At 42.0% G+C, this 27703-nt stretch overlaps 3 protein-coding genes across 6 annotated transcripts in view; 1 reads left to right on the forward strand and 2 right to left on the reverse strand.

Moving 5' to 3' along the window:
• The window catches only part of si:ch211-283g2.1 (sodium- and chloride-dependent GABA transporter ine), a 6267-nt gene extending 1985 nt beyond the window's left edge, over positions 1-4282 (forward strand). Inside the window, exons 4-13 of the mRNA XM_035666704.1 lie at positions 412-544; positions 632-766; positions 940-1043; positions 1144-1268; positions 1937-2049; positions 2148-2288; positions 2384-2483; positions 2930-3030; positions 3138-3305; positions 3437-4282. Of these exons, the coding sequence (XP_035522597.1) occupies positions 412-544; positions 632-766; positions 940-1043; positions 1144-1268; positions 1937-2049; positions 2148-2288; positions 2384-2483; positions 2930-3030; positions 3138-3305; positions 3437-3589 (1273 nt within the window). The 3' untranslated portion in view covers positions 3590-4282. The remainder of the gene's footprint in view (positions 1-411; positions 545-631; positions 767-939; positions 1044-1143; positions 1269-1936; positions 2050-2147; positions 2289-2383; positions 2484-2929; positions 3031-3137; positions 3306-3436) is intronic.
• A 93-nt stretch (positions 4283-4375) lies between these two features.
• dhrs11a (dehydrogenase/reductase (SDR family) member 11a) lies at positions 4376-20117 on the reverse strand. Of its 4 annotated transcripts, none has more exons than XM_035667198.1 (7): positions 19748-20117; positions 7374-7583; positions 6377-6471; positions 5873-6002; positions 5606-5698; positions 5442-5507; positions 4376-5357 (listed from the first exon to the last, which is right to left on the reverse strand). In XM_035667198.1, exons 1-7 carry the CDS (start codon positions 19877-19879, stop codon positions 5316-5318), a joined length of 768 nt encoding a protein of 255 aa, XP_035523091.1. In that variant the 5' UTR covers positions 19880-20117; the 3' UTR covers positions 4376-5315. The 4 variants fall into 4 exon arrangements, with proteins under 4 accessions (XP_035523091.1, XP_035523092.1, XP_035523094.1 ...); XM_035667199.1 differs by lacking the exon at positions 19748-20117 and adding an exon at positions 7935-8084; XM_035667201.1 differs by lacking the exon at positions 19748-20117 and adding an exon at positions 7810-8084.
• Positions 20118-21516: 1399 nt separating this feature from the next.
• Positions 21517-27703, reverse strand: part of ggnbp2 (gametogenetin binding protein 2) — a gene marked incomplete in the record, with an annotated part of 7189 nt that continues 1002 nt past the window's right edge. Inside the window, 12 exon segments of the mRNA XM_035667037.1 lie at positions 21517-22295; positions 22538-22750; positions 22837-22985; positions 23101-23226; positions 23569-23704; positions 23831-24019; positions 24120-24294; positions 24393-24602; positions 24708-24821; positions 25998-26096; positions 26583-26836; positions 26985-27065. Of these exon segments, the coding sequence (XP_035522930.1) occupies positions 22092-22295; positions 22538-22750; positions 22837-22985; positions 23101-23226; positions 23569-23704; positions 23831-24019; positions 24120-24294; positions 24393-24602; positions 24708-24821; positions 25998-26096; positions 26583-26836; positions 26985-27065 (1950 nt within the window).

The raw sequence follows: 27703 nt of genomic DNA on the forward strand, positions 1-27703 counted from the left end.
GGGATCACCCAAGTCATTAGAATTATTTTCTGTGTACCATGAATGTCTGTACATAATTTTATAGCAATCTATTTATATGTTGATAATTCATTGAAATGTATTTATTCATCCTCCTGCAATAGAGAGATTACTGACAAATTATTGTAGATTCAGATGAACACAGGGGGACGAAGCTAGCATTTGGCTGGTAAAAATGGTCAAGGAACCCTGTGCGACACCACATGTTAGCATCCCAGCCCAGTGTCCACCTGATTGCTATGACTAATTCATTACAGCTGGAAATAATGTTGGAACCATCTGTTTGTTAATGGCTATAGTGTGTTCAGTTCTGAGACGTAATGTCAAAATTAATGTAGAATGTAATTGTCTTGCATTAATTACCTTTTTCCTTTTTGTCTGGCTTCTTTGAAGATATAAGATGCTGGAACAGACTAGTGGAGTAGAGGAAGCAGGAGTGGTCCGGTGGGAGCTTTTCCTTATTCTCCTTCTGGCTTGGATCCTCATTTACTTCTGCATCTTTAAGGGGGTGAAATCAACAGGCAAGGCGAGTGAAAAGAGAGAGAATTTGAGACAAGCAGAGAGACAGATAGACAGACAGTGAATGACAACCCTAGTTTCTTTACGTTTGCAGGTGGTGTACTTCACAGCCCTGTTCCCGTATATTATCCTGATTGCCCTGCTGATCAATAATGCGCAGCTTCCTGGAGCAATAGATGGAATAACCTTCTTTATTGTGCCGGAATGGAACAAGCTGCTCTCAGTGGAGGTAAGAAAGAAAAAAGAGGGGAGACAAGGAAACAGGTACTGGTTCTGTCTGACACAGGAGAACTGATGCTGCTGTAGAGAGAGACAAGATGAATGCTAGCATTCGTATTGGCTTGGGTATTGATTGGTACTGGCAGTGATTATTGGTATTGGATAAACATTCTCGTGTTGCAGGTGTGGGTGAATGCTGCAGCTCAGATCTTCAACTCCATTGGGATTGGTTTCGGCTCCCTCTTGGCCATGTCCAGCTACAATTCCTTCAACAACAATGTTCTGAAGTAATAAGCCAAAATCCACTCAATTTCCCTCCACAGCAGTGACAGTTATGCTCTCTGGGCAGAAAGAAAGCAATATAAAAAACCTATTCTTTCCCCACAGGGACACCCTGACCATATCCATCATTAACTCCCTCACCAGTATCCTGGCAGGGTTTGTCATTTTCTCTGCCTTTGGCTACATGTCTCATCTGCAGGGCATTCCTGTCAGCAATCTGGCTGTGGATGGTAAGAAAACAAGTGGTCAAAATATTCAGCTCCTGAGGGACTGGTGTTACTTCTCATTTTTGTTTCTAGAGTTTTATCGTTTCTCCCATAGTACTTGAGTAACCTGGCAATTACTCTGATAATATAAAAAAAAAAGGAAACAAGTAATTGCTGGTAATTAAAAAAAAAAAGTAAAACCAGAGCTAATGATATGACGAAGGAGAAGATAAATTGAAAAAGGCCAACTAAAATGCAACCTCTTACTCTTACAGTGTAGCCGAGCTTGTCATACTTCTGTTACAGAAACAATTGTGACTACCTAAAGATGCACCTACATTTTTCACATAGTAATACAATGTGGTACACTCAAATATATTGTTTAATTCAGTGCAACTTTAACTGTAGACTGTAAGGGCAATTGTAAGCAGCCGCTGGCCACCCAGATCAACAGATGCACATGTAGAAGAAAAGAAAGAAAAATACTGTTTCTCTTTTATTCAAAAGCCTGCAGTCTAGCTATGAACTCTCCCATCTTCACACTAATTTGAACTCACATTCCAAAGATACATTTTGATTTTAATTCATACATTCATAATTTCATGTTTCCCTTCTTCGGATGGGTAATGATTTTTACTTTTTCAATCAGCAAAGCTAAACTGACATCTTTGTGTGTGTGTTTATGTAAATAGGTCCAGGACTAGTTTACGTTGTTTACCCACAAGCCTTTGCAAACATGCCAGTGGCTCAACTCTGGGCTGTGATGTTCTTCTTCATGCTGCTGTGCCTCGGGCTGGACAGTGAGGTAGTTCATGAAAACATTACAGCTTCAGTGTGAATCCACTTCACCCATCCTACAGAGCTACTTTATGACTTCTTTGTATGTTTGTTCTTTTTGGTCAGTTTGCAATGGTTGAAGTGCTGGTGACCAGTCTCATGGATGAATTCTATCAAAATCTGATCAAATTCTTCAAGCGGAAGGAACTGTTTGTTCTTGCTGTTTGCGGTGCAGCGTGCCTCCTGGGGATTCCTTGTGTCATGCAGGTAAAGATTGTAATTTGGATGAATGTTAATCAAATTATGACCAAATTGTAATATTCTTCATCACATACTGTTCTAAAGAGTGTCTCTCTGTTCAGGTGGGAATCTATGTTTTCCAGCTGATGGATCATTACACTGCCATAGTGTCCATCATGTTTCTTGCATTCTTTGAGGTTATAGCCATCTGTTGGAGTTACGGTGAGAAAAACCATGTTCAGCTGTGCTTAAACCAGATCAATTTAAACAGTTGAAACTACATTGGAAATTTGAAGTAAAATTTAGTTTATAGCTAAGTAACACTGACTTAATTTTATAATTTTTATTTGTACTGTGAAAACAAAATACCTCACAAAACTAAGTTAGTCTCACTTAAAATTACTACTAAAAGCTGCTTAATCAAGAATCTTTTTCTGTTGTTTTTGTTACTAAATTATGTACATTTTCATTGTAATCCATTTTTTAATTAAAATGGTGTAGTGGTTAGTGGCTAGTTAATGTGATGGTGCATTGTACTCCAGAAGTAGATACATCTTAACAATGTTATATTAATATAACAAGGCTATATGTACATATCTGAGTATCCGACTTTTAAAAGTCAAACAAAATATGCATGGCTGTTAACTGAAGTAGCTTTCCATGTGCAGGAGTGACTCGACTTTCAGACAACCTCGAAGAGATGACTGGAAAGAGAGCAAACATCTTTTTCAAAGTGTGCTGGCTAATAATTGCTCCTGTGCTGATCACTGTGAGTCAAAAGGCTTTTTTCATCCATGTGATTTTCACCCCTACAGCAAAACAGAGATCCATCTTAAAGTGCCACAACTAAGGTTGAAATGTTTCTTCTTGTTGCAGGTTATCCTGATCTTCTCCATCATCCAGTTCAAACCAGCTCGCTATGAGGACTATGTCTTCCCTCCCTGGGCTCAGGGAGTCGGCTGGGTCATTGCCATGGCCTCCATCATCTGGATTCCTTTGGGTGCTGTTCACACATTGTGGGTGCTCCCTGGCTCATTCATGCAGGTGATGTATATTCACTATTAGTTTTTGTTTTTCCCACCCATGACATTGCAGGTAGTACCCATGTGCATGTGCCATGTCATTCTCATATAAAATCAAGCTGTGTATTAATATTATTGTTTTTTTAAAAACAGAAACTGAAGCTGTCCATCACACCATTCGCGCTGAATGAAATGTCAAAGATGCCGTATTATGAGAGGGGAGGGAGATATGGAGATCCAGCCATAGCTGTAATCAGTTCCAGCATCCATCTACCTGAAAAACCTCGTCTTGAGACAAACTTCTGATACCTCATAATGTTCACCAAGTGACAGACTTCTAATAAGCTCAAATCAGTACATAAAGTATGCTACAAAAACTATCTACATGATTGTGAAAATGTGTTGCAGCATATCTGCCATGCAGATATATTAGATTGACAATTTTTGTCTATGAACTTAATTTGAGATTTTGTTGAACCTTTGCTTATTTTAAAATGTGATAAGATGTTGTGGAACGAGTGTTTAGAGATTATTATTGTGTACATCTGTAATAATATCTGTAATAATATCCGACCAACACGCCCTCTCTTGTGATAGAGCTCCAAAGGATAAAGGCGTGGCACTCAGGACTTTACACACACTTCCCTGTGTTCATTTGTGTTTTTTACTTTGCTAAGGCTGCCATCTTTTGGTCATGTCTGCTGATGCAATTATGAGTGGTGATATATCTGAAATCAGGTACTTAACCAAGTTTTTTTACATACATTTTAGCTAAAAAATGACAAAGAAAGCCACTATTTAACAATAATGGTTCAAGGAGTTGAACGTTTGTATTGAACAACATCCTTTAAAAACATAAACCACTGTGGACCATTTCATTGTGTTCTGACTAATTAGGTCAAATGCAACAGGACACTGCTGATAAGTATATGGTAGTTCACAGAGGAATACATGCGTCATGCAGCTCTGTGTCATGTCATGTAAGGTGTAATAAAAACCTGTCACAAAGTCCACAGCATGTGTCTCATCTCTGCAATGACAAACTGACTCTTAATAGTGTGTCAAGTGAACATAACACAAACCACAACTTACTTCTGGGCAATTGTTTTTATTTATTCATTAAAAGGAGAAATTTCCACTGAAAGGTACACATTTTTAGGGTATACATGTGCACAGAGTTAGTTTCTTCCCCTACGTAAGTTGCCAGTGTTTCCTCCTCATAAGTCCTCATAAATGAATCCAAAGTGCAGAACAACTGAAATTACACAGGCAAAAGGGTGGATTGTAGAAACTTGTGTGCTTAATAGACAAGGGTATCTCTCTTATATAATTTTCCTGATTCCTTATATGGGGTTGAAAACTGGGTAGATCCAAACCAGGGCAACTGAATGTGTGTGTGAAAACATATGGTGAGTAAAGGTGGCAGGATGGACTGCTGACGGTTAGTTACAGTGAGTACGACATAGTAGTGTCTATGGTTAGTGAGTATCAGACCACATCTACCAATGATCAAAAGTTAAAATATTTATAAAAAAATTAAACAAACAAAAAAAGGTCATTCTTATAAACAGCAATTACTCTTCCCATTTAATTTCAAAAAAGATATGTCATATGAACTACAAAAACAAAAAAACAAAAAAAACAAAGAAACATGTGCAATCAATGGCATACTCTTCCCTCTGAAGTGATGGCTGCGCCCACATAGCACAGCAGCAACTCTCTCCTTTTGTTATTTGTTCCTACTGTAGTTTGGAGTCAGCTCAGTTGCGGACTGGGCTCAACAATTCACAAATACCAGGTTGCTGCATTCAGTAGTATTTTTGTAGTGGTTTACAGTTTAAGTCCAAGCCCTTCATTTCCTTGCACAGCCTCCTTAAGGCTCCAGCCCTCTTTGACCACATCCCTGTAGATCCAACACAGCTGTAGTTGATTTGTTTTATCCCCACCCCTCCCCCCTTTGCCCAGCAGAGGTCGCTAAGGAGTCACCATGGCTGCTGTCTGTCTGCTCCTCCTGCAGCTTCCTGTTCCACTGCTATGACACCTGCTCTACTGGCCTCATCTGCACATCGCCAATCTGATGACACAAGTGAAGGAGATGAATACAGAAACCAACCAGCATTCAGCGCTGATGCACTTGATCAAAGAAGGAGAGAGATACCTGGACATGAGGAGGGGCACTGAGGACAAATGTGACTGCACTGGCTATGTCTTCTGCTTTCAAACACTGAAAAGTGGAGATAAGAGGCATTATTGATGCAAAAGCACTCAGGTGTTTTTTCCCTTTGTAAAAACCCAACTGCTGAGTCAAATGTGCACTCTTACTTTCATACTCTCATACACTGCCGCTGCTTTCTCTGGATCACTGTTGTGGTGCCTGAAGGCAAACTCAGTCTCTACAATTCCAGGAGATATACACTGCAGGGGAGGAAAAGGCACGAAAGAATTACCCACACATAAAAACACAGACAAAACACGCTTTTCATTGGACTCATTTTACAGGAAGGACCTACTGTATTGTATCCAGTAACGTATGTGGTCCAATGTGTGAGCAATAGCACAGGCCAGAGAAGAACCTGCACGCTAACTTACTGTGGCTCTGATGTGGGTGTTGGCTTCCCGAAGCTCTTGCCGTATCCCCTCAGTCAAAGCAGTCACAGCGTATTTAGTGGCACAGTAGAAATGCTCGTCAGCACTTGGCACCACTCGGTGCCCACCCATACTGTAACAGGTAGAAGATGAGATGAAGATGCATGAGCTAGAAACCACATTTCCAAGCTCAACCTTGATTCAAGCCCAAATTAAAGTAATATACTCTCTCTGAAAATCTCTGATTCATCAACCCAAAATTCAAAAACAGGATTATAATAATCCCAAGATTACTATATCAATGCAAATGAAAGGAGTCGTAATTAAAATAGAAGTTTAATATCAGTTCTTCACACTGTTCCAGGTCCAACAGGGGCCAGATGGGACTCACCACTGGCTTTACCTAATGCCTGCTGGATTAAAATCACCTTCAACAAACAGGATAATGTATTCTCAGATTAATCCATACATTTGTTCTTAGATCTGAAGGTTGACTGTATATCTTACCTGTTAATATTGATGATGTGGCCATCGTCCACATTCCTCTCCTTCATTGATTTGTACGCCTCACGGGTGCAGATAGACAAGGCTAAGACATTCACCTGCAGGGTAGATGAAGATGGCAACTTAAACCATTTATATATCAGTCAATTTGTTTCCATCTATCGACATCTATCGCCCCTGTATTTCAAACAAGAAGAAACCCATACAGCATGGAAATAAAACATTAGTGAGTTGATACAGTTTCACAACTTAATTGTGGTTTATTGCTAAATCACATTTAAGATTCTGCTATGTGATGAAACTGCTGACTGATGTTCACTGAGTCACCGTGTTGTCTATCTGAACCTGCTGTTCCTGTCCAGCTTGTGGCCTCTAAGCTGCTCCCGTAGTGACATTGATAGACGGCAGGTTAAAGCCAACGCGGTGGCAAGATAGGGGGAAGTGACCAAACAAGGTCAGCGTACAGATTAAACACAGGCTAAAAATACACTGCTGTACACATTCACGTGGGCTGCCATGACAACAGATGGACGGACGTTACGAACGCAGGAGTCTGGAGACAGAGACTTTAGAGCAGGGGGTCTTCAGTGGTCAAGAGCTCAATGAATCAGAATGTCCTAACAAGAGAAATAGTGCTGGCTTTCATTAGTGGGCCTATGCAGTGCCAGGGCTTCTCCTCAGAGCCAATGAAGCAGCCTCTGTGAGGGGAGGGGATCTGTGTGTGTGTGTGTGTGTGTGTGTGTGTGTGTGCAGATCCATGTATCTAGACACTTTTGCTTTAACTCTTATTCTCTGAACAACACAAGCTCTACAGACTTCTACTCACAATGGGCGACCATGTTAGCTCCTCCCTCTGTTTGAGTAGAGCAACCGTAAAATCAATACAACATCAGCGTCAGGGGTTAATTCTAACCACCCCCGTTATAAATAAAACCAAATTCCTCTCCAGCTTGTTTCAGCCCAAGCTCTTATATTTGTGTGCCTGTGGTGTTCCACCCACATCGATCATGTTCCTCCAGCCCTCTGTCTTTCCGCTGAGCAAGGGCTCGTTGTGGGCCAGCCCCGCATTGTTGATGCATACGTCCACGCCCTTGTGCAGTGTCTTGATGGCGGAAAACATGGACAGGATCTCCTCCTCGTTGGACAGGTCACACTTGTAAGGGATCAGTGTGCCACTGTAGCCTGCACTCTGGCATTCTGCTGCCAGCTTCTGAAAGACACAAATCAGACCCAATGTGACGACATTAATATTTGTTAGCCGATAAGAAAACACAAAAGTTCAAACGCTATAAGTTGCCATAAATTGATTATCAGGTCTGACACACTGTTACATAAGAGCTAGAAATGATTAACCCGCAGCAGCACCATAATTAAGATAGCGCTCTGTGACAAACACCCTACCCACTCAGACACTGAGAAAGCCGAGAACGTACAACCATAAAATCAACAGCACATCAGTTGAGGGCCAGAGGTAACCTGACAGCACCAGTTCAGCCAAAACCACTCCAGTCTGAGTATGTTTGTTTCCTGACAACAAAAAGCACACTCATTGAAATTCTACCAAAATCCAAATCATGACGCTGGGTAAGACAAAGTAATCTTTGCACTGATGGGATGCCTCTTCTTTGGGGATACAGCTGTGCTGAGCCTGCTGCGGCCGAGCAAGCTGCACTCCAACCAGGTCAGCTGGCTGTCCACCACTGTGGGCTTTGATACAAAGTGACACAGATCCCCCTGCCAGGCACAGCTGCACCAGTCACCTGATGTCTCGCTCTAGGTGCCAGTCAGACTGGAGGGGCGTGGGTGGTGGCAGACAGAGATGATGCACAGCACTGTGTAACACTCGCTAAAACTGACCCTCTAAACTTTTAACACCTTACGAAAGCTACAGTGATGTGTGTTGGCATGTTTTGGTGTGTGGGTCTTATTCCATGAAGTTGCATTCAGATATTTCCAGCGCAGCAACAGTGGAGCCCGATAGTGTATTTTCTTTTCAGTGATCTAACCCAGTAGCTCCCAACCATTTTGTCTGTTTTTTAATTAGCTTACTAGTGACTTTAAATGTACTCAAGATCAGACTACTTGGTAATCCTGTTTAGTAGTTTATTTACCTCCTTAACGCACATTTGTAGACATATTTTTTTTAATAAAATCACTATTTTTTTGTAGTTGAGTTTAATTGAGTTAATTAGTTAAGCTTTCCACATACCGTGGTAACTGCAGAAGTAACCTTTGTGGTACAAGTACTCCCAGGTTGAAGTCACTGATCTAGACGATCAACAATAAATGTTGGTTTTGGCCTCAGTCCCACATAAGGAAACAGCAAGGGCTCATTTTCAGAATAATCACTTTGTACTATTGTCCAACTATGCAAGATAAAATCCATCAAAGTACTGGCAGAGATACCAACTTCTCCACATGTAATGATAACAGCAGAATTCGGAGCAGCCACGTGACCTGTTGAGGGTGTGAACACTAATACTCAACAATGCTAGCTAAATGTAAAAAAGCTCAGGATTGATTTGTGTATGCATATCTGTGACTAAAAGCATCACCACATGTGGAACATCACAATGAAGTAGAAAAGCTGGCATGCAATTCACATCAAAACTGATGAGCTGGGCATTTTCCAAATTCCTTCTGTACATGGCTCTTGAGTTGCTTCTCTTGCTTTAAAGGCAGAGTGGAGCACATTGTAAAGATATAGCAAGTACATATTATTCAGAGCTCAGAATGTACTACTACAACTAATCCCAGAGAAGAGGCAACATGATGTGATGCTTCATGGGTACCTGAAATGTCATGAAAAAGCTTACAGCCAGAATATAGATGAAGAAAGCAGCAGCAGTAAGTTGGTAATCACCATATGTAGTAGTGTGGCTCAGTGTGACTATGTTGTGGGATGTTCTGTTAAATGCCTGACACCTGGACAGCAGTACTACAGTATATCTGCTGATGGTGGCAGCCACTGCAGCCGCTCCTTAAGGGAAGAGGAAACTCAGTATATTTGTGAAGTCTACTTTTTATAATCAGTATGAAATTGGATTGAGGGATCATTTAGGCTTTTTCTAACAAAACACGCAATAGAGTAAATGCCCCATATCTCACACTTGGAGTGTGGAGATTTCCCTGCTCTTCCTCTAAGCTGTTTAATTCGGATTATCCAGAGAAGGCCTTATCCGAATAAAGCTGTCAAAACGCTAAAAAATGGTTTCATCTATAAACTGCAACAAAGTTTTTTGCCCGTGCCGTAGACACGTAGGAGGACGCCTGAATCCCTGAAGGGGCAGACAGACTAGTGGAAAGGCTCTTCTTTATTCAGAAAGGAGGTTAACGTAAAGGAAAAGCCAGGCCAGTCTGTAGTCGGACGGGGAGAATGAGTTGAGTTACTGAGGTTTAAGCGGGAGCAGCAGAGCGAACAAGCTGTGATCCTGGTCCAACTACAGGAAGTCTCAGGCTGTGAATCTGTGTGTGTGTGTGTGTGGGTGTGGGGGGGTGAGTTCTGGCACCAGCTGTACTGCTACGGCCAGTACCGGCCCTCATACTGGCCACGCCTACAGCAATGGCACTACAGCACGCTGTCCCACAGATAAGGCCTGAAAATGCAGCAGCAGCAGCAGCATAGTTGGCAAATGCACTCTTCCACACGATTCATTCATCACAGTCCAAACTGAAACTGGATACCTGCAGGTTAAGCATGTTTGGCAGAAGATAGGGATGAAAAATGAGAGCGAGAAAAGCCCCAAACATATCTCAGTGACAGACTCACACAGCAGTGTTGTTAAATGAGCCTTGGGTAAACAATATGTAAGGGTAAGTGTGTTTGAACACTGGATGCACCGGAGTCAATCAGACACATGTGTACATCTACACAGTCACATTCATGGCCTGTAAGCCCTGCAGGGGCCTGTTATATAAGGTCTACAATGCAAGGGACATCATTGTCCCACGCCATGTTCATCAATCATTCACCCACTCACATGGGACTGGTGTAAATGGACGAGCAGAGCAACTCGCTAGAGAAGGGGAAAGAGATAAAAATAAAGATGCCAAAGCGCTGAAGGCAGACGAGCTTTAAGTGGTGAGCCAGATCAATAGCACAAGGCAGCAGCCATGAGCAGAGAGAGCTGAGGAATTAGATTTGTCTCAGGTTGACTCAGGAGGTCTCCCAGACAAAAGAGGGATTGTGTTATACACCACTGTGCCTCCTCTTTTCTATGAAAGGACTGGTAGATGGTTAAAACAAATCCAAAGATGTAATGCAGACCTAATTCAGCCAGTAACTCCTCCCCTCTTAATCCTTCCTGTCCTGTCTCTTAAGCACCTACGACACACAAAACAATTTTGCCTGTCATAGTGCATTTTCATCCTCATTACTGAGGCTGTTGTCCAGTGATCACAGAAAGTGTGCAGGAGGAGGGAGGAGGGAGGAGGGAGGAAGGGTTGGCAGCCAGAAAGTGAAACAGAAGGAGAGAGAGAGAGAGAGAGAGAGAGAGAAAAAAACAAAACCTGAAGCCTACTGCATTAAAGCTGATCAAAATGCATTCAGATGTCAGTATGTTTTACTGTATCAGACGGAGAGAGAACAGCAGCTTGCAAGCACAGCTTCAAGGGGAAACCCACCTAATAGGTGAATACGCATATGACTAATGTAGGGCTAAGTTTAATCACTAAAATGTAAGCAACACTTCCCCCATTGCATTAAACCAGAAAGCCAAAACACTAGGGGAGATGTCACTGGTATAGGAATACTCCATAATAAACAGTGAAATTCTACATTTACTGGTTTCTTTACTGGGAACACACAAGGTTTCTGAGGAACACATCCAGTTGTGACAGTTTATTCTGCTACTCATTATCCATATAAACCACTAGTATGAGACATACAGTAAAAATAGACTCAAGTTTAGGCTGCGCGCACCCGTACCGAGTGCTGGGTCAAAGGTGACAGCGGGCTAACAGGATTGCAGCAGGGTAGAAGGGATGGTTGTGCGATTATCTCTTCTTCACACACTGAAAGACGTCTAAGGGTCTAAAGGTTGAATGGGGCGGTTTTACTGCACTGCCTTCGGGATAGTCTCATCAAGACAAGGAGATAAGAGAAATATTTACACTCTTTGTTAGTAACTACACTCATTGACAGACTTAGGCTTTTCTGGGAGAGTTCCAATCAAGACTAACCCGGGGCAATTAAGGAAGCAGTTAGCAGCACTTAGAAATAATGTTACAAGTATTAACCCTACATGTAAATAACTTTAAAGGTCCAGTGTGTAACCTTAGAATGAGCTGTTTTTATCTACAGGGTCCACCATGTTTCTGCAGTACCCCACAATGGACAAACCCAACACTGGCTCTAAATAAGGGCGTTTGTTTCCAACATAGTTTCTCCTACATGCTTGGAAGGAAAGGGTTTCGATCTGCAACTACACCGCTAGATGCCACTAAATCCTACACGCTGGTCCTTTAAATCCAAACACGGTGCCTGTTGATGAGTAAATAATACAAAAAAAACTGCCTGTGATTACCAGTGCATGACAACTGATGTTTGGCATGCGTCTCTGGCACAAATGAAAAAGGCTTTTCTAACCCTGACAGACTAAAGGCAGAGCAGGGAGCCAGGTGTTGTGTAACAGACTGGTGCAACCAGTGTGGTGGCATTTTTTTTCCCCCAACAAAGTGATAAAAAGGACGAGGCAGCAGCAGATCTTTATTCTAAACAAGAAAAGAAACAAAGGTGACATTTCTGTCGGCGATACTTCAATACTAGATTAACTACAGGGTGCTTTTGGTCATATATTCACATGGGCATCATATGATAAAAACTGGCTCTCTTGTTTGTAGTTGAAACATGCTGAGGGGTGAAGCTTCTTTCTAGTGAACCGGCATGCATCACGTGCCTCCTGCATCTCCTGTGATGGTTATTCCGGCACCTGATGCCGGCCATCGGTGCAACAACTCACGACGGGCCTCAGGGTAGCCCTGATGTCTGCTGTGAGCCACATCATTATGCATGCTAAGTTTATGATAACTTGAGCCCAGAGCAGACAACAAAAAACAGACACAGGAGAGTCTCTTGGCGACAGTGTTGATCTTACGCGTCCAAAATGAAAGCTTTCAAACTGGGCCAGACTGAGCCGGGTCTATTCAGCATCTCAGAGTAGCCATAAAATGTTTCCAATATCAAACAAACACCCAGCAACAAATCCAATTTGGCCACTGTCGAATCAAAAACAATCTAATTTGCGTTCTTTCTCGTCATTCCCCTCACCATTTTTGCAAATGCTCAACTTGGTGAACTCAAGTTGTCTCTGCGTTTGTGTTGTAGATTAATAAAATCCTTTCTCCGCAAAGTGCTCTTTTCGCACCGCACTCTCTGCTACAAATGTACATTCAATTACAAGTGCTGGCCTGCTCCTGCACTTGCACTTAGCGTTTACATGACGTCTTCCTCCCTTGCACATCAGGCCTCCTCATACAGACACACACAGTCTCACAGGCTGTACATGCAGAGCAGAGCTTTCCAGCAAGTCTTCAACAGGACAGGACAGGAAGCGCCCCACCTATCATAGCAGGAGGCCCAGGGAGGGAATGTCAATGCCAGTAAACCTTACACCTTTAAGATGATAAGCACAGAGAGGACAGCACAGTGGTGGTGCAGGGAGAATAGTTCACTGGGGTCACTGAGCTGTCTAGACCAATCAGACCCCAGTGATTCCACACAATAAGTAATAAAAACACTCCTGATAACAACTTTAAATAATTCATAAAGAGTGCTGAGAAGAAAGGTAACTGATTTAAGTGTCTTCCTTAATTAACGTACAGTAACAGTGAGTATATATTAAAGTATTGCAGCAATATTGTAAAGAAAATCTTTTCGAGTGAACTACAGACAAAGCAGTGGGGATATCTTCTGACTACTGTCAGACTAAATGAATGAAACTACCATCTTAATATCTGATTCATTCTTTATCCATAAATCTCCTACCTACAGTATTATTAGTACTGACTATTTCTACTCTGTGTTAAAGGGTACCTTCAGTATTTCTTATCCTGGACCCTATTTTCTATGTTTTTGGGTCAAAATGAGTAATGGCAAAAACATGTTTTGAAATTGGACCAGTATTGAGCAAGAGCATTGCAGCCAGCAGTCATGAAACTGGCTACACCGTTTACGGGCAATTGCGCACCATCAAAGTACGTCCACTAAAAGTTCTTGTTTTTGTTACTGGGCCTCAGACTGTTATTATAAATGTCTGGCAACCTTATGGAAACAATACCTACAAAGACAGACCTTTTTGTGAAAGAGTAAGATACTTTTTGTTTAACCAGAAACAGCAGTGATAGCTCCAACCAGACTCCACTGATCAAAACAGTCATTTTACCTCACAACATTGTTAACACTGAATTCAGACTTGACAAAAACAAGATCAAACTCACTCACTCAAGATAAAGTCACCGAGTTAGACAATTGTCAATTGTGAATTAAGAGTTAACAATGAGGTAAAATGACTGTTTTGATCAATGGAGTCTGGTTGGAGCTATCACTGCTGTTTCTGGTTAAACAAAAAACATCTTACTCTTTTATATATAAAAAAGGTCTATCTCTGTAGGGTCCTTTCCATAATGTTTTCAGACACAGTGGCAACAACAAGCACTTTTAGTGGACGTACACGCAGAATTGCCCATAAGGTGACATTGTAGGCAGTTTCTGAGCACGCTCGCTCGATACTGGACCAATTTCAAAAATTGGTATTGTCCCCATTAGTCACTTAGACACAAAACATGGAAAAATAGGTTCCAGGATGAAAGAAACCAAAGTTACCCTTTAAAGTAGACGAAGACAATTTTCTCCTGCTGAAAATCCTTGCACACTGCATAAAAGCCTGTCTGGAAAAGGTGAAGGGGAATTTTGGAACAAATTTCAAGCTGAAAATGAGGTTAGCAGTGTGTGTACACAGGGGACCATTACAGAGATGAAATAGACCCATTTCTTATCAGCATCAACTACCAATGTTTTATAAATCTGTGTCTGCAAACCCATATGTCAAAATATCCTCGGAACAATCTGGACAGCTGCTTTGGGAGGATTCATATATGAGAAAACACTGTCATTAGTGTTGGGGAGAATGTAGCTTCTCTTGGGGGCAGAATAGAAACATGATGGATTATTAGTTAGCTATAAGTCTTTGTCAGCTCACAGCTCAAGTGGAAAATGTGTAGTCAGTGGAAAAGCTTTCTGCATGGGTAAGACAAAAGCCGAAGAAGCCGAAGAAGCCGAAGAAGCCATGCGCTAACTCGATGAGCTCAGGAGAAAATTGACACGGGAAATCAAATAGCAACTGTGCAGGTGAAGACGCAGCGGCTGTGATTCCTCTCACAGCCAATGACAAGTGATACAGCAAAAAGCACAATGCATTAAACATAATGATGGGGCTATTCATAGATACTGCATTTAATGTAGGTAAAGTTAAAATGGGTTAGGGAAATGTTTCAGCAACATTTTGCACATCAAACAAATCACTGAAACTGCAAAACACAAAGAGAAAGAGGGAAAAATGCATCGAGAATAATCAGGACACAGACGAAAAGAGAGAAACACAAAGTGAGGCACAGGGTGTGAGACAAAGAGAGTAAAGCTGTCTGACCTGACCCACTTCAAATCCTTTCTGGAGTGAAATCTATTCACTGCGAAATAACAGGACGGGCTGTCCAGACAGAACCTACAGGAGGTGGTTGCAACAGCTTCACATTTGCAGACAGAGAGACACTGATTGACTTTTATTTTGTCACCTCAGCTTGTGAAGCACGACGGAGCACTTTTTACTTCCTTTAGAACGGGAACCAAATGGAAGCTGGCCAGCCAACGTCTTAAATTAACCTGCTGGCTCACCTGCCAAGGGCTTAGAGTTTTAATTTAGAATTTACTCACTCAAATAAAAAGACGCTTTCATAGGCTAATTATAAACAGTGTAGAGGCTACTGCTTTGTGCAGAGCTGCATTAACAGGAGCCAATAAGGAGATGGTTGATACAAGCACACTGGAGAAAAGTGCGTGGGTCAGCTGTGACAAAGTCTTAAAACAAGTAAAGACCAGAAACTCAATCTAGATTGACATAGATTATCTTATTTAAACATATTGTATGCAGAATCTCTTGCTAACACATACATCTGTATGTCAACCACAGACCTGTAAAGCACTAAAGAATTATGTTGGCTAAATTTATCTGATCTAAAATTGCAGCAGCCAGAGCTTTGAATTTTGACACATAGCCTCAAAGCACCCAGGAAATGTCAGCTTCACTTACTTACAATGCAAATAGATTATTTATTATCTAGAAGCAGATGTTCCTTCGGCATTTAGCCGTGGTTAAAACAAACAAAGGATAGAAAAGCAATTGTGCAATGTAAAAGGGACATTTTAGAATATGCCTGCGTATATATAGATTGTACATACACAAACCATTGACCAGTGAAAAGGACACAGCTCAGACTGTGGCCCTTCTGTCTGGGTCTTTCTTTTATTTCTATGAGTTTATTTTACACAGCTCGAGGAAACTAGAATTGATGTTTCTTGTCGGCCTGCATACAGTAGACAGGAACTATACTTTTCCAGGGAAATCCATATCGATGGCCATTTATTTAGGATTGATTATGGACAGACCCCACCCTAATCCCCATACCCAACCTCTGCCTCTCTCCCCAGAGCAACAGCCAGCCAGACACTAATCTCCTCTACCACCAGCCCCTGACCCTGAGATAGTGGCAAAAACATTCGAAAATACGCAAGTGTAAGCTTATTGGTATATTTAGCAGGTGTAGGTCCACACGCTTAATGGGGACACCCATATTTAGCAAGACCAGGTTAAGGTTTTAAGCAAATAAATATAAAATCACTTTTATCTGAATCCACATAGCCTTATGGGATTTCCTAATAGTAGTCTTTTTACTGAAGGATTATTTGAGTTGTGGCGATCAGCAACTGAAGTTCATACTCCCATAACTGTGTATTTACTATTACACTGTGCTATGTAAGCAGATATAACCCAACATATGGGCTATGTGGGCCAGAGAGATTTAGACCAGGTGTAACTAGGTGTCCTCGTCTTCCTCAGTGTCAGATGTGAGCTCAGAATTAAAGTCCTTCTCGTATTGCAGCAGTCTCACAAACATGCATTTAGCTTTATTACCTTCCCTGAGAGCATCCCTCATCTGTTGGTGATTTCAGCACACAAGTCAAACCCTACACTGCTTGGTTCTATTGAAAATGTGCGTCCATATGGCTCTCAATGGCACACTTTTGGACCGCACTGTCCTGCGCACAGGGGCCACTTCTAAACCGTTTATAACCTCAGAGAATACATTGTGTGCACTGTGAAGAGATTTTTCTTCCAGCGAAATAAAAGCTTCTGCCGCTGGTCTTTAAGGGTTTCACAAGAGTTAATGAGAAGCTGTCTTGCTGCTACTTGGACGCGGCCATGTCGCCTCCATTCCTGCACAGAGCCCATGGTGACCACACGTCTCCCTTCAGCCCGCTGCTCCCCCACTGCCTACTCTATAGTCTCACAGACAACAAAACAGCACTGCAGACACAACCCTCCACTCCGCGTCCTCCGTATTTGGTTTACACAGAAAACCAGACACCTAGAACGTGTGAATACATTTCTCCCTTTAATAATGACTTTATCTGGCCTACTATGAGTGGGAATATTGCTGTTGGGAAAGACAGACCATAAAAGCTTTATTTCCCCAAGTAAAGAAATAAAAGCCAAAAAGGGAAGTCAAGAACAACTGCGTAGTGATGGACACTTGCATCCCCCACCAGCAGCATGCCAGGTTTGGCACAACTACAGCAAGAACCCAGTTTACATAGCAGAGAGAGTACAATACTGGCTTTGTCCCTCCACTCACACAGACAACTCTCTGAGGTCTTGTACAAGTGATGAAATCTGTCACAGAATGGGAGAAATGGAAACCTGTCGCTCCGCACAACCTTAGATCCATCTCTCATTCTGACAAATGTGTAGCTGGATCCAAGCTTCGGTTTGCAGCTAAATCAATAATTAAGAATATTTAAGACCGCTCTGGCTGTAGTCAGTTCTTTAATGCTGCGGATTTTGTAAAAGTGCTAGAAAGATTCCAAACGTTGTGACCTTGAGACCAGAGGCTGAAACACGCCGCTGCAGTTAACTATTGACAGGAGGGGCCATGTGACTAGAGTATGAATGGAGGGAAGCTATCTGTTGCACAAGTCACACTCACTGTATGCATGTATGGGCATGGGTGTTTGTGTGTGTGTGTGTGTGTGTGTGTGTGTGTGTAGTAAAGGTGCGGGAAATGCTTGCATGCAAAAAACAACACGTAACTGAAATGTGTACTTTTGTTTTGTTTTTTTAATGACTGGAAAGAAAAGTGAACTAAACTTTGAATTGACTGACACGCCTGCTCGTAATTCACCATCGGCAGAGTTCCTCCGACTGACGGCGCTCCAATACTCCACTGACTGTGTCATTGTAAAGGGTAAACAGTGCAGCAGCAGATACACCCCTGTAGAACAGCCACATGGCGCACTATAGGGCCATTTGGTGAGAGCAGGTCAATGTAAGATGAGGAACTAATCTAACTAAACGCCGTCCCATGCTCTTGTCTTTGGTAAACAGCTTGACACTGGGACATGGCAGGTCAAGCTGTTTGATGTGACACAGTATTGCATGGATGACCTCTAGTTGAGAAATACAGGTTGAACCAGAAGTTCTTAACATCAGCTGTGAGCCATGGGAGGATGTACCTTGTTCATCTCTTCCACCAGCCTGGGGCAAGAGTTACAGTTCACTTCAAGTGGTTTTTTTTTTTTTTTTAAAAGTTGGCCTTCCGCAGCCCAGAACTGGAAGCTAGGAGCAGTGTGGGGCGAGGAGAGCGAGGCTTAATAATTGTCTGGACAAGATAAGCGAGGTGCAGTCCCTTATGGCTTATGGTTAGACAAGAGCTAGTGAGGAGGGGCCTCCGACGCTGCCCTAGAGGAGCAGGCGTCTGCCTTCCAGTCCATACTCCACCCAAACCTTTGTGTCAGAATGTGTCACAGTAGTCCATTTGCAACCACAGTGTTCATCTGGAAAATTCTGCCTCACATATTCGCTCTTAAGGTTTATTTAATTTTTTTTTTTTTAATTACAGTAATAAATTCACAGGTTCAATATGTGGAGGACAAATTTCACATGCAGTTCAAACATAATCACCACTGGCACTAATTACTTTCCTAGTCACGATGAAAGCAGGCCTTAAATAATGATTGGACTTGTCTTTTATTAGTAGGTGTAATTTAAGCTCTCTGTTATACAGCTAATTGAGCATTGACCTAAAAAATGGGACGTGTATCGGATCGTGTTTGCCCAAAACCACATCACAACGCATGCTGCTGTGCAAAGTACAGGTGGGAAAAAATAAATAAAGGGGGTATATCACTGTAGCTGTTTTTAAACTTTACATAGCTTGGGATGTTGTAAATTGATTTTGGTTACATAAGATAGAGATTTTGTCCCTTTGAGCCTGAAACCTATGAAAAGGACATAAATTCTCATATACTCTAGAGTACACAACACTTTGTTTACAGTGTCGGACAGGACTGGGGACACCCAGACACTCCTCAAAGACCCCCGGGCATCCACTGATACCTCTTTGGAAACTGTGGCGAAGTCAGTTGACACACTAGTAATTGTCACACACACCAGGGTCAGTGGTTAGCAGCTACATCCGTTGCTGAGGTGTCATCATACTGAACCTCTGCCAAATGCTGGTCTGCCTCTGCCGGCCCTGACCTCTGACCTCTGACCTCAACGGAGAAGGTCAGCACAAAGAAAGTGAAGTTTGCAGCAAGGCTGAATATTAATAGAGATTACAGCAGATTATGGGTGAGGTGGGATTTGTAGAGTGATGCTGATTTAGGAGCATCACATTTTGGTGGGTGATACTATGAGCCATCCAATACTTTGTCAGTGTGGAGCAGAAGACCTGGGGACCATAAGACCCCTGCAGTGTTCATATGGGAGGCTGGTAACAAAAGCTAGCTACAGTTTACACCTCTAATGCTGCCACTGCTCCTATATCCATTTTGGATTGAATATTAAAATATGTTGTAACCCTATGAGGATTAATGGAGGTACCCTAACTTTAATAAAGACAGTTACCTGTTACTTTACACAGACACAGCTCCCAGTGTCCCTGCAGCTTTAACACTGAGGCTAAAGGTTTCTAGCTGAAGTTGTAAAGCTAATGTTAGCTAGCAGTTAACGTTAGTTAGCTACTTTGTTGTTGCTCTACAGCTAGCTTCTCCCGCGACTTCTGTCACAGCTGTTATTGACATTACATAAAATTGCCCACCTCTATTTTTTCGACACTCCTGGCACAGCCGACAACCCTCATGCCTTGCTGGACCAGTGCCCGGGCTACAGCCGCTCCAATGCCCACCGAGGCTCCGGTCACCAGGGCCACTCTGCCTTTCCACCGCTCCATCTCCCCGTACTGTCTACACCGGTACTGTACACGAAACAGCAGCTCCTGTGCCGTAACGTTACCTCTGTCTGCTCAGTTCAAGCTGTCACAGTCCTGTTATCAGTGCTGTGTACGATATGTTCAACTAGAGGGATGCAGCAGCCTCCGGTCTCAATCTGTGCAGCATCCAGGACAGCGGCGGGCAGTGTGCCTAAGCCCGGATCCATGCGCTCCTCTGGATGAAATATGAAGAGCTCTGGCGTGTGTAAATGTTTGGTTCACATCTCCTCCCACTTTCTTTTTGAGCCCTGGGGCCTGGAGTGTGTGGTTTTCTAGCGCCGCCTACTGGAGGAAACTAAAACAACGCGAGTGCTTTACATGTTGCCTTCAGGTGCTCCCCGTAATAAGAAGCTTTCAGTCGGGGAATGTTGGAAAAAGTCAGCAGTGAGTGAACTAATTTAGCTAGTCGTCGAGTTCTTTTTAGAAATAAGGCCTTACTGAGATATTCAGTACCTCAGTGTGCTACAATACAATTGTCAGAACAGAAAACAAAGGATTAAAGCAACAACATACTCTTATTTTCTACATTTACACATATTATGAAGTCATGACATCTTAAGTATATCATAGATTTCACTGTATCACAAACTTTAGGAATGTCAAAGTTTAATTTAACACCTTCCAGGTTGGTTAATTAGTTTGAGAACAGTCACATTTATGATTGAAATGAAGGTATGAATATCTTCACACACTTGCTGAACGTAGCTGCAGGCACTGTGGAGAGCAAATTTGTTCCATCATTATACAGATATACCTTTTGGTACCTGATTAGTAGACTATTTAATTTAATTAATATCACATTACTGACATTGGAGGTTTTCTCTGAACGCCCTGTTTCCTTTGCAAGGACTAAAACTAGTCCCAGACTGTGTAAAACAGAGATATTAACTCAGACTATGCTAACATTATCTGAGTAGAACTGAACAACCTAAACTGACCTAACAAACTCAACACATATGATGGCTGATCAGACCATCTGAAACAAATGAAACAATGATCAATCTGCTTGTTTAAATTTAAAGAGTTAAAATTGGATTAATTTTGAAAGATCAGAATGCCTAATTTCTGTATAATTTGGCAAAATATATTACACAATCTAGATTTTTGCAATGTTTACCTTCCTTTATTGCAACTACACATTTTATGATATTCTATATATTTAAATGTTCTTACTAGCATGGAAACAAGTGTTTTTGGTTTAACCAATAGGAAATGAGCTTGTTATGCAATCAAAGATAGATCAGCATTTTTTACACAGTGCCCAATATAGGAAATTTAATTCCAAAACTTAATTACACTTAAAATATACCAGGGATTAAGTAGAATGCTGATTAAACAGTATTCATATATTCTGAAAGGGTTGTATGAGGGACTGAGGTGGCAGGCATGAGGAGTCACAGGTGGATGTTTAAAAATGACCCAAGAATGAAACAAATTTGCAATAAACGTCTGGTCCCATACAGTTCTAACTGGGTCTGGTAAACTGGCGGTATGTATATTGTTGACTTTGTAAAAGCCAGGAAAAACAATATTTATCTATTATCTACCGTCTAAGATCAAACTCTCATATGGTCAAGAAAAAAAAAACAACAAATGTATAATGCATATTAATAAATATTCTTTATTTAGTAAATTTTGCACATTGCGCTCTTAACATCACACCCAAATCCTTATTACAAATGGATGTTTATTCTCTGTAAAATCTTTATATTTAGAATTTCTGTACACATTTAATGGTACAACCTTTACCACTACATTGAAGTGTCACCAAAGAGAAACAAAATAGAAACATAAAAATAGAAAAAGAATACATAAAATAAGACTCCTAAAATGTATCCCTAATATCACAGCTTGCAAAGCTTTGTTTACTGATTCCACTGTGCTCTTACCCAATGACCCTACAGAAGACCAACAACAAATAGCTAGGCTTGGTCAAAGAGAACAATTACAAGTGAGAAAGCGGCCAAGAAATGAGATGGAAAGGTGTGTTGGTGTACAAGTGCAAAAGAGAGATTGAGAGAGAGAGAGAGAGCAACAGAAAGTACGAATCACGTTTACTTTAAAGGAGAAATGACTTAACAAGACACCAAATGTACTTCAGAATTATACTTTCTAAAGATGTCGCAGCAGTGGTCACGAGTGTTTTTCCCAGGGGAAGATGTTATTAGTGCAGTTAGTTGACACTGGTGGTGGCAAACCACTTCCCACAGACTGGCTTACTCCGCTCGGTGGCGCGGCAGTAGTTGGTGAATTTTTCTTTCAGGAGCTGTCGGTACTGGTGGCGGTTGTTGTAGAAGGACTGGTTTCTTTCTAAAAATGCCTGGATTTCTTCCTGTGTCAGACAATTCTCTTCATCTGAAGCAACTTCTGAATCGTCCTGAATTTAGAACACAAGAGATAAGAGCCAGAATCAAACAAAAAATACAAGCTCCTTATTTTCTTTTAAAGCATAAACTATATAGCTTTCATACAGCAGACAATTAGACTTCCTGGGCCCTGCCACTGCATATTGGCTCACTAGCATGGCTTACAGGCATGGCTAAACAGAGCTAACAGACTTGTTCATAACAAGCCTGCTGTGAGAAATGTCTTTTTTTTAAGAATTTTAAACTCACTTACCAGAAGTTCCACAAGACTGATGTTTGCCTCTGGAGGGCTCGCATGAAGGCTGAGGTTCTTTTGATGTACTGTCCATGGTAACCGTAGTGCAATGCTGGCAAATGTATCGCCACATAAAGAGGAGAAGATTTCTTTGGTTCGGCAGGTGTGTGATGATGGTGGACTGTGGCCGGTTGTGTTCCCGTCTGGCATACAACCTTCACCCTTTTGTCCCTGCAGAAATGTGCATACTTTATATTTGATACACAGCCTTAAATATTCTCCATACAGCATGTGAATTCTACACGTTGTCCTCTCACCTGATTGTTGCATAAACCCTTGCCCTTCCTTTTCTTCTTTTTACTCTTGCATTGAGCATTTTCCTCAGAGTGTGGCCAGCAGTCCACACAACTGTCTGTTCCATCCTCCTCCTTGTCTTCGGCACAGTGATGGGCATTCGTGTCATCTCCTGCAGAGAGTAAACAAAAGCAGAAAAGACTAAGGATACAACAGTGCATGCCTAAAAGACCCTGAAATGGTTTCTGTTGTAAGTCCTCTGCATCTCAGAGTGGCTCAAACCAGACCTGCTTCATCATGGTTGCATATTCCCTCGGAGCAGGCAACATCAGAACCTTCTCGAGATCCTGTCTCACTGCCCTCGATACTTGATGAGTAGCCACAGTCACTACCGTTGCTGTGGGGGGACAAATCTGGAGAAACACACGGAAAAAAGCAATTTCTGTCATTATCTGTCTCTACCATAGTCTTGTCTTGTAACCTCCACAGACACACAGGTTTTATGGTGAAGTAGTTTACCTTTAGGACCAGCAGAGGACACTAAAATTCACTATCAGCTTGACCTACTCCATGCCCTATTAACCTTTCAGTAAGCTAAGCTAATAAATAAAAACGGAGGACGCAGGCAAAGCCGTGCTGATCGGATAATCACCAACGCTGAAGCATGTGAGGGGCAGTGTGTGGAAGTATTTTGGTTTCTACATCATACATAGCAAACACACGTAGTAAGAGCCCAAGTCTGTGTGCATTTTTACCCTGCTTGGTGTCATCTGGGCAGCTACAGGAAGTGCTCCCATTGACGGCAACGCTCTCATCGCATCCTGGCTCCTCCTCCTCCTCATCGTGGCTACCACAGACCTTGCAGGTGCCCTCCGCGGAGTCGAGAGAACCCTGCAACACACCAAATGGGCCGGACATAAATAAAGGCACACAGATGTGGAGCTGCAGGTGAACACAGAGGTGTTAAAGCCAAGGGGATCTCCATGCCCCAGACCCTCACTGTTGGTGGAGGATTACCTCATCCAGATTTTTGTCCTTGTCCTCCGCCTCCTGTTCAGATATGTCAAAGCCACACTTGTTTTTGCGTCGATTTTTTCGCTTCTGCCTCTTTTTCTCCTGCTTCAGCTCTTTGGCCCTCTCCTCCTCAGACAGCTCCTCGACAAACTGCTCTAGCCGACTGATCCCCTGCATCTTCTCCACCGCCATCTAGGGGCGTGGTAATAGATGCATTATCACACAGTCATAATGCATTTATCAATTCATTAATCAGTTTGAAAGGATACTGTACACACACTGGTTTGCGTACCTCAAAACTTTTACGTAGTGCATCAATTCCCAAATGAAACAATATCTGCCAGGTCTGCTCCTCTGCTCGTAGTTTCTGCCAGATCCTGTGCAGCCGCTCATAGAGATGAATACCCAGACAAGTCAGGACTTCTTCTTGTGCAATGTCAATGGTCTTGGCATGTCTCTCTCTGCGTCTGAATGTATTAAAAGGAACATGGCATGATAGAAAATGACTCCGAGTTCATCAATGGTGAAAGTGAAAGTAGCATTCACTGTTAAAAACCTCTCTTACTCATAGCCTCCTGCAAACTCAGGTTCTGCCCGGCCAAGGAGGTGAGCGATGAAGTCAGTCTCACAGCACACATGGATGTGGCGTTCGTGGGGGCAACAGCATAGTCCCTCATACAGGGCAGCGCAATACCCCTTCTCTTTACTGCAGTCCAACTCCCCCACCAGGATGTTGTATGCCCTCAGCACTTTGTTCTTACAGTCAGTGCAAAACCTGCAGACAACAGTTAAATCAGTTGTTTTTAAACCACCAACACAACATTTACGAGAGAGGGAAAAAAGCATATTGGGAATGATGGCTGTGGTAGTCACACATTACCTGTGTTTACGCAAGTAGGTCTCCAGCGTCTCTAAGAGACAAGCACTATCAATGAGGACCACCTCATCCCTGCACTCCTGAGACATCAGCTCCCACACATCCATCCAGCTTCCCCTGTAAGCAAAACACACAACTATTAGAGCCATGCAATCACAATACAGTTACCATCTCTTAAACCTGCCATACTGTTTTTTTTTGGCCACTTGGGGTTAGCAGAAATAAGCTGTACACAACACTGAGAAACCTTTTAAGCTTATATGGAAAAACGTCTTAGCAAACATTTCCTATTAACACCACCAGCACATGGAGCAACACCAGCACTCATTAGAAATCGTGTTTCTGGCCACCGGCCATTTTAAGTCCAATATTCACTCTTCTTTCTGCTCTGGTGTTAGTCTCTACCAAGCCCTGAGGGAAATATCTGGCTCATTAACTGCTAAATGCTCCAATGCCAGCATGTCTGACTGAGGCTGTTTGATATGAACCATTCCCAATGTCCACACTGTGGCTTAAAGCTGGCCAGTGATGCTATACGTTCCTAAGAACTGCATGAGGATTTCTAACAGAAAGAAGTATCCAAACATTTCAGCAGAAGTGGCAAGAGAAGGATATGTGGTAATGCCTTGGTTCAAATGACAGTATAATTATCAGTTTATGAAGGATTAACAGCAAACTTGAATACAAACTAATGCATCATCTACTGGAAGATCTATAGTATTTACTGAAACAGTTTACAGTTTACACAGAGCCAGAGGTATTATTGTCTATAACTCAGATCTACAAAATTCACCACATGAAATGATTCAACAACCGCAGTCGAAAGCTGTACACATCAAAAACCTTCAATGACCACACTGAGACAGCTCTGTAAAAAGACTCAGACACCCCACGTTGGTTTTGTCAGTCATAAACGATTACTGTTTTTCCAAACTCAAGCTTACAATATGTTTGTATATACTGTTATTTATCCAGGGGAAAAAAGGAACAAAAAACCAAATGGTACACAGTGCTGACTACCCTAAGGCAGAGACCTTCTGGAGAAAAAGCATAACTCAGTCTTTTCTGCATTAAGGCAGACACAACTGTCCAAAGGGAAAGAAGATGCCACGTATGTGTGATCTTAACTGAACACTCTCTTTGCGCCCCCTTCACTACGGTTTGATAGAAGACAACTTAGAGCACATCAGCCCTCTTAATTCTCCACTTCTAAAGACTCACATCCTAAATGTTATTTAGAATCGATACAACAGTTTAATGAGGAAAACAGATGAAAATAGTCGTATTACTCACCCTAAAGGTTTAGGCTTGTGGGTGTCCAAGGAGTGTAACTGGCAGCGTTTGTTCTTTTTACTTTTTGGAATGGCATCGATCATGTCATTCAACTTTGACCTGTAAATTAAATAAAAAACTTTTAGTACCGTTTTCAACTCTTAATAAAATATAATAAAACAGTGCACAGTCCATTTGCTAGATCTGACACTAAAAAGAAAAACAAAATGACACCGTGTGTTGGTTAGATAAGTCAGAGTAGGTGCATAGTTTGCAGTTGATTTATTTAAACCCTCTTGTCACATCCATGTCTCAAAGGATTTTAGGAAGTCAGTACAGATGGAGCGTACTAAAGAGGACAATGGTGGGTGTACTACTGAGTAGTAGAGAGCAGTATTTCAGCCTGATGTGGCATTATCATTATAAAGTGTTCCAACACATCCAGAGATCATTTCTTGTTAGCGTCACAGACTGAAATGTTGTCTCTCTCTGTTTTTTAACTAACAAAAGCACTTGTTCATATTTAATGAAATGGCTGCTCTCTCTTGATACATGGTATCATTGATTTGGCAGTAAAAATGAAAGAAACACATTGCTGTGTCTTACCCATGGACGTAGAAGAGGGTGTAGAGCTTCTTCACGTCCGCTACACAGGCTTTGGTGACGGAGAGCATGCCTGTGGGTTTCACTGTGAGTGGCTCGAGGGCCGGGTTCCCTGATTCCACTAAATGTGAGAAGAGGCGCTCCACACTCCGCCTGCAGCCGACGCATGGCACCAGCTGAGATAATGCACTGTACACCTCCCTGGATGTCACCATCAGGGCGATATTCAAGTCCTGCTGCTTCAACTTGGAGTGATACTAAAGGCCAAGGAATCATACGTCTGTTACTACTCGGTTGACACGTCACATGAAGATAAACTACAGAATTTTTGGCTCAGTTTGTGAACATAATGGTAGGCAAAGACAAAAAAAGGATGGTCCACAGTGCAACATTAAAACTACTCACCTCAGAAAATTGTTTCCAATGAGACATGTTTATTTCGTGGCTGTCAACATCCATGACGCTATCGGTGAATTCCATCACCATCTGGTCACAGGATATAACATACAACAGTTGCAATTGTCACTAGGCATAACCATTTCTCCTGTCACTGTTTACATTATTAATGTGTCACTTTTTAGGCGTATGGTATCACATGATGAGGTTCAAGATCTTCTTGGTTGTTAAAGTTTATACCACTGCCACTAAAAATTCTTGACACCGATTGGCTGGCAGGTGTCCATTATTTTTATGAAACATACACTATAAACAGACACGTCTAACTCAGGTTTTATCATTCTCAATGAATATATCAGTTTTACCATAACTGTATGTCGCTATAGCAACAGTGATGATAAGGCAGATGATAAGGCTGATTTATAGTTAAAGGACTCAGTGCCTTTGCTTAGCTAGAGAGCTGTGAGCTCATGCACACAGCAGTTATTATATAAGTGGGAAAATAACCTCTGAGATGTAAGACTGTAATATGTAATGTGATAATAAAACACATCATTTTCCACCATTATCAGTATTGCATCTATATCTCCACAATATGTTAAAGTCAAACCTCTCACCCCTAAAGAGCCATAGAAATGTGCTTGTTTGTGTAAACCTTAAAGGGGAACTAAGGCAGATTTTTACCCTAGTCTTGATCACTAAAGGTCCCCGAGTACTGTCGATAGGAA

The sequence above is a fragment of the Morone saxatilis genome, unplaced genomic scaffold (genome assembly GCF_004916995.1).
Source record: "Morone saxatilis isolate NCDOM2014 unplaced genomic scaffold, NCSU_SB_2.0 Contig20, whole genome shotgun sequence".
Taxonomy (NCBI): Eukaryota; Metazoa; Chordata; class Actinopteri; family Moronidae; genus Morone; species Morone saxatilis.

Bases quoted from the DNA above. Each gene is read 5' to 3' on its own strand.
- dhrs11a (XM_035667198.1), bottom strand. From the start codon at position 19,879: ATGGAGCGGTGGAAAGGCAGAGTGGCCCTGGTGACCGGAGCCTCGGTG. The intron at 7,584-19,747 runs GTGGGCAATTTT...TGTGTCTTTCAG, and splicing joins GGAGTGTCGAAAAAATAGAG to AAGCTGGCAGCAGAATGCCA. The intron at 5,699-5,872 runs GTAAGTTAGCGT...CCTCCCCTGCAG, and splicing joins ACACCCACATCAGAGCCACA to TGTATATCTCCTGGAATTGT.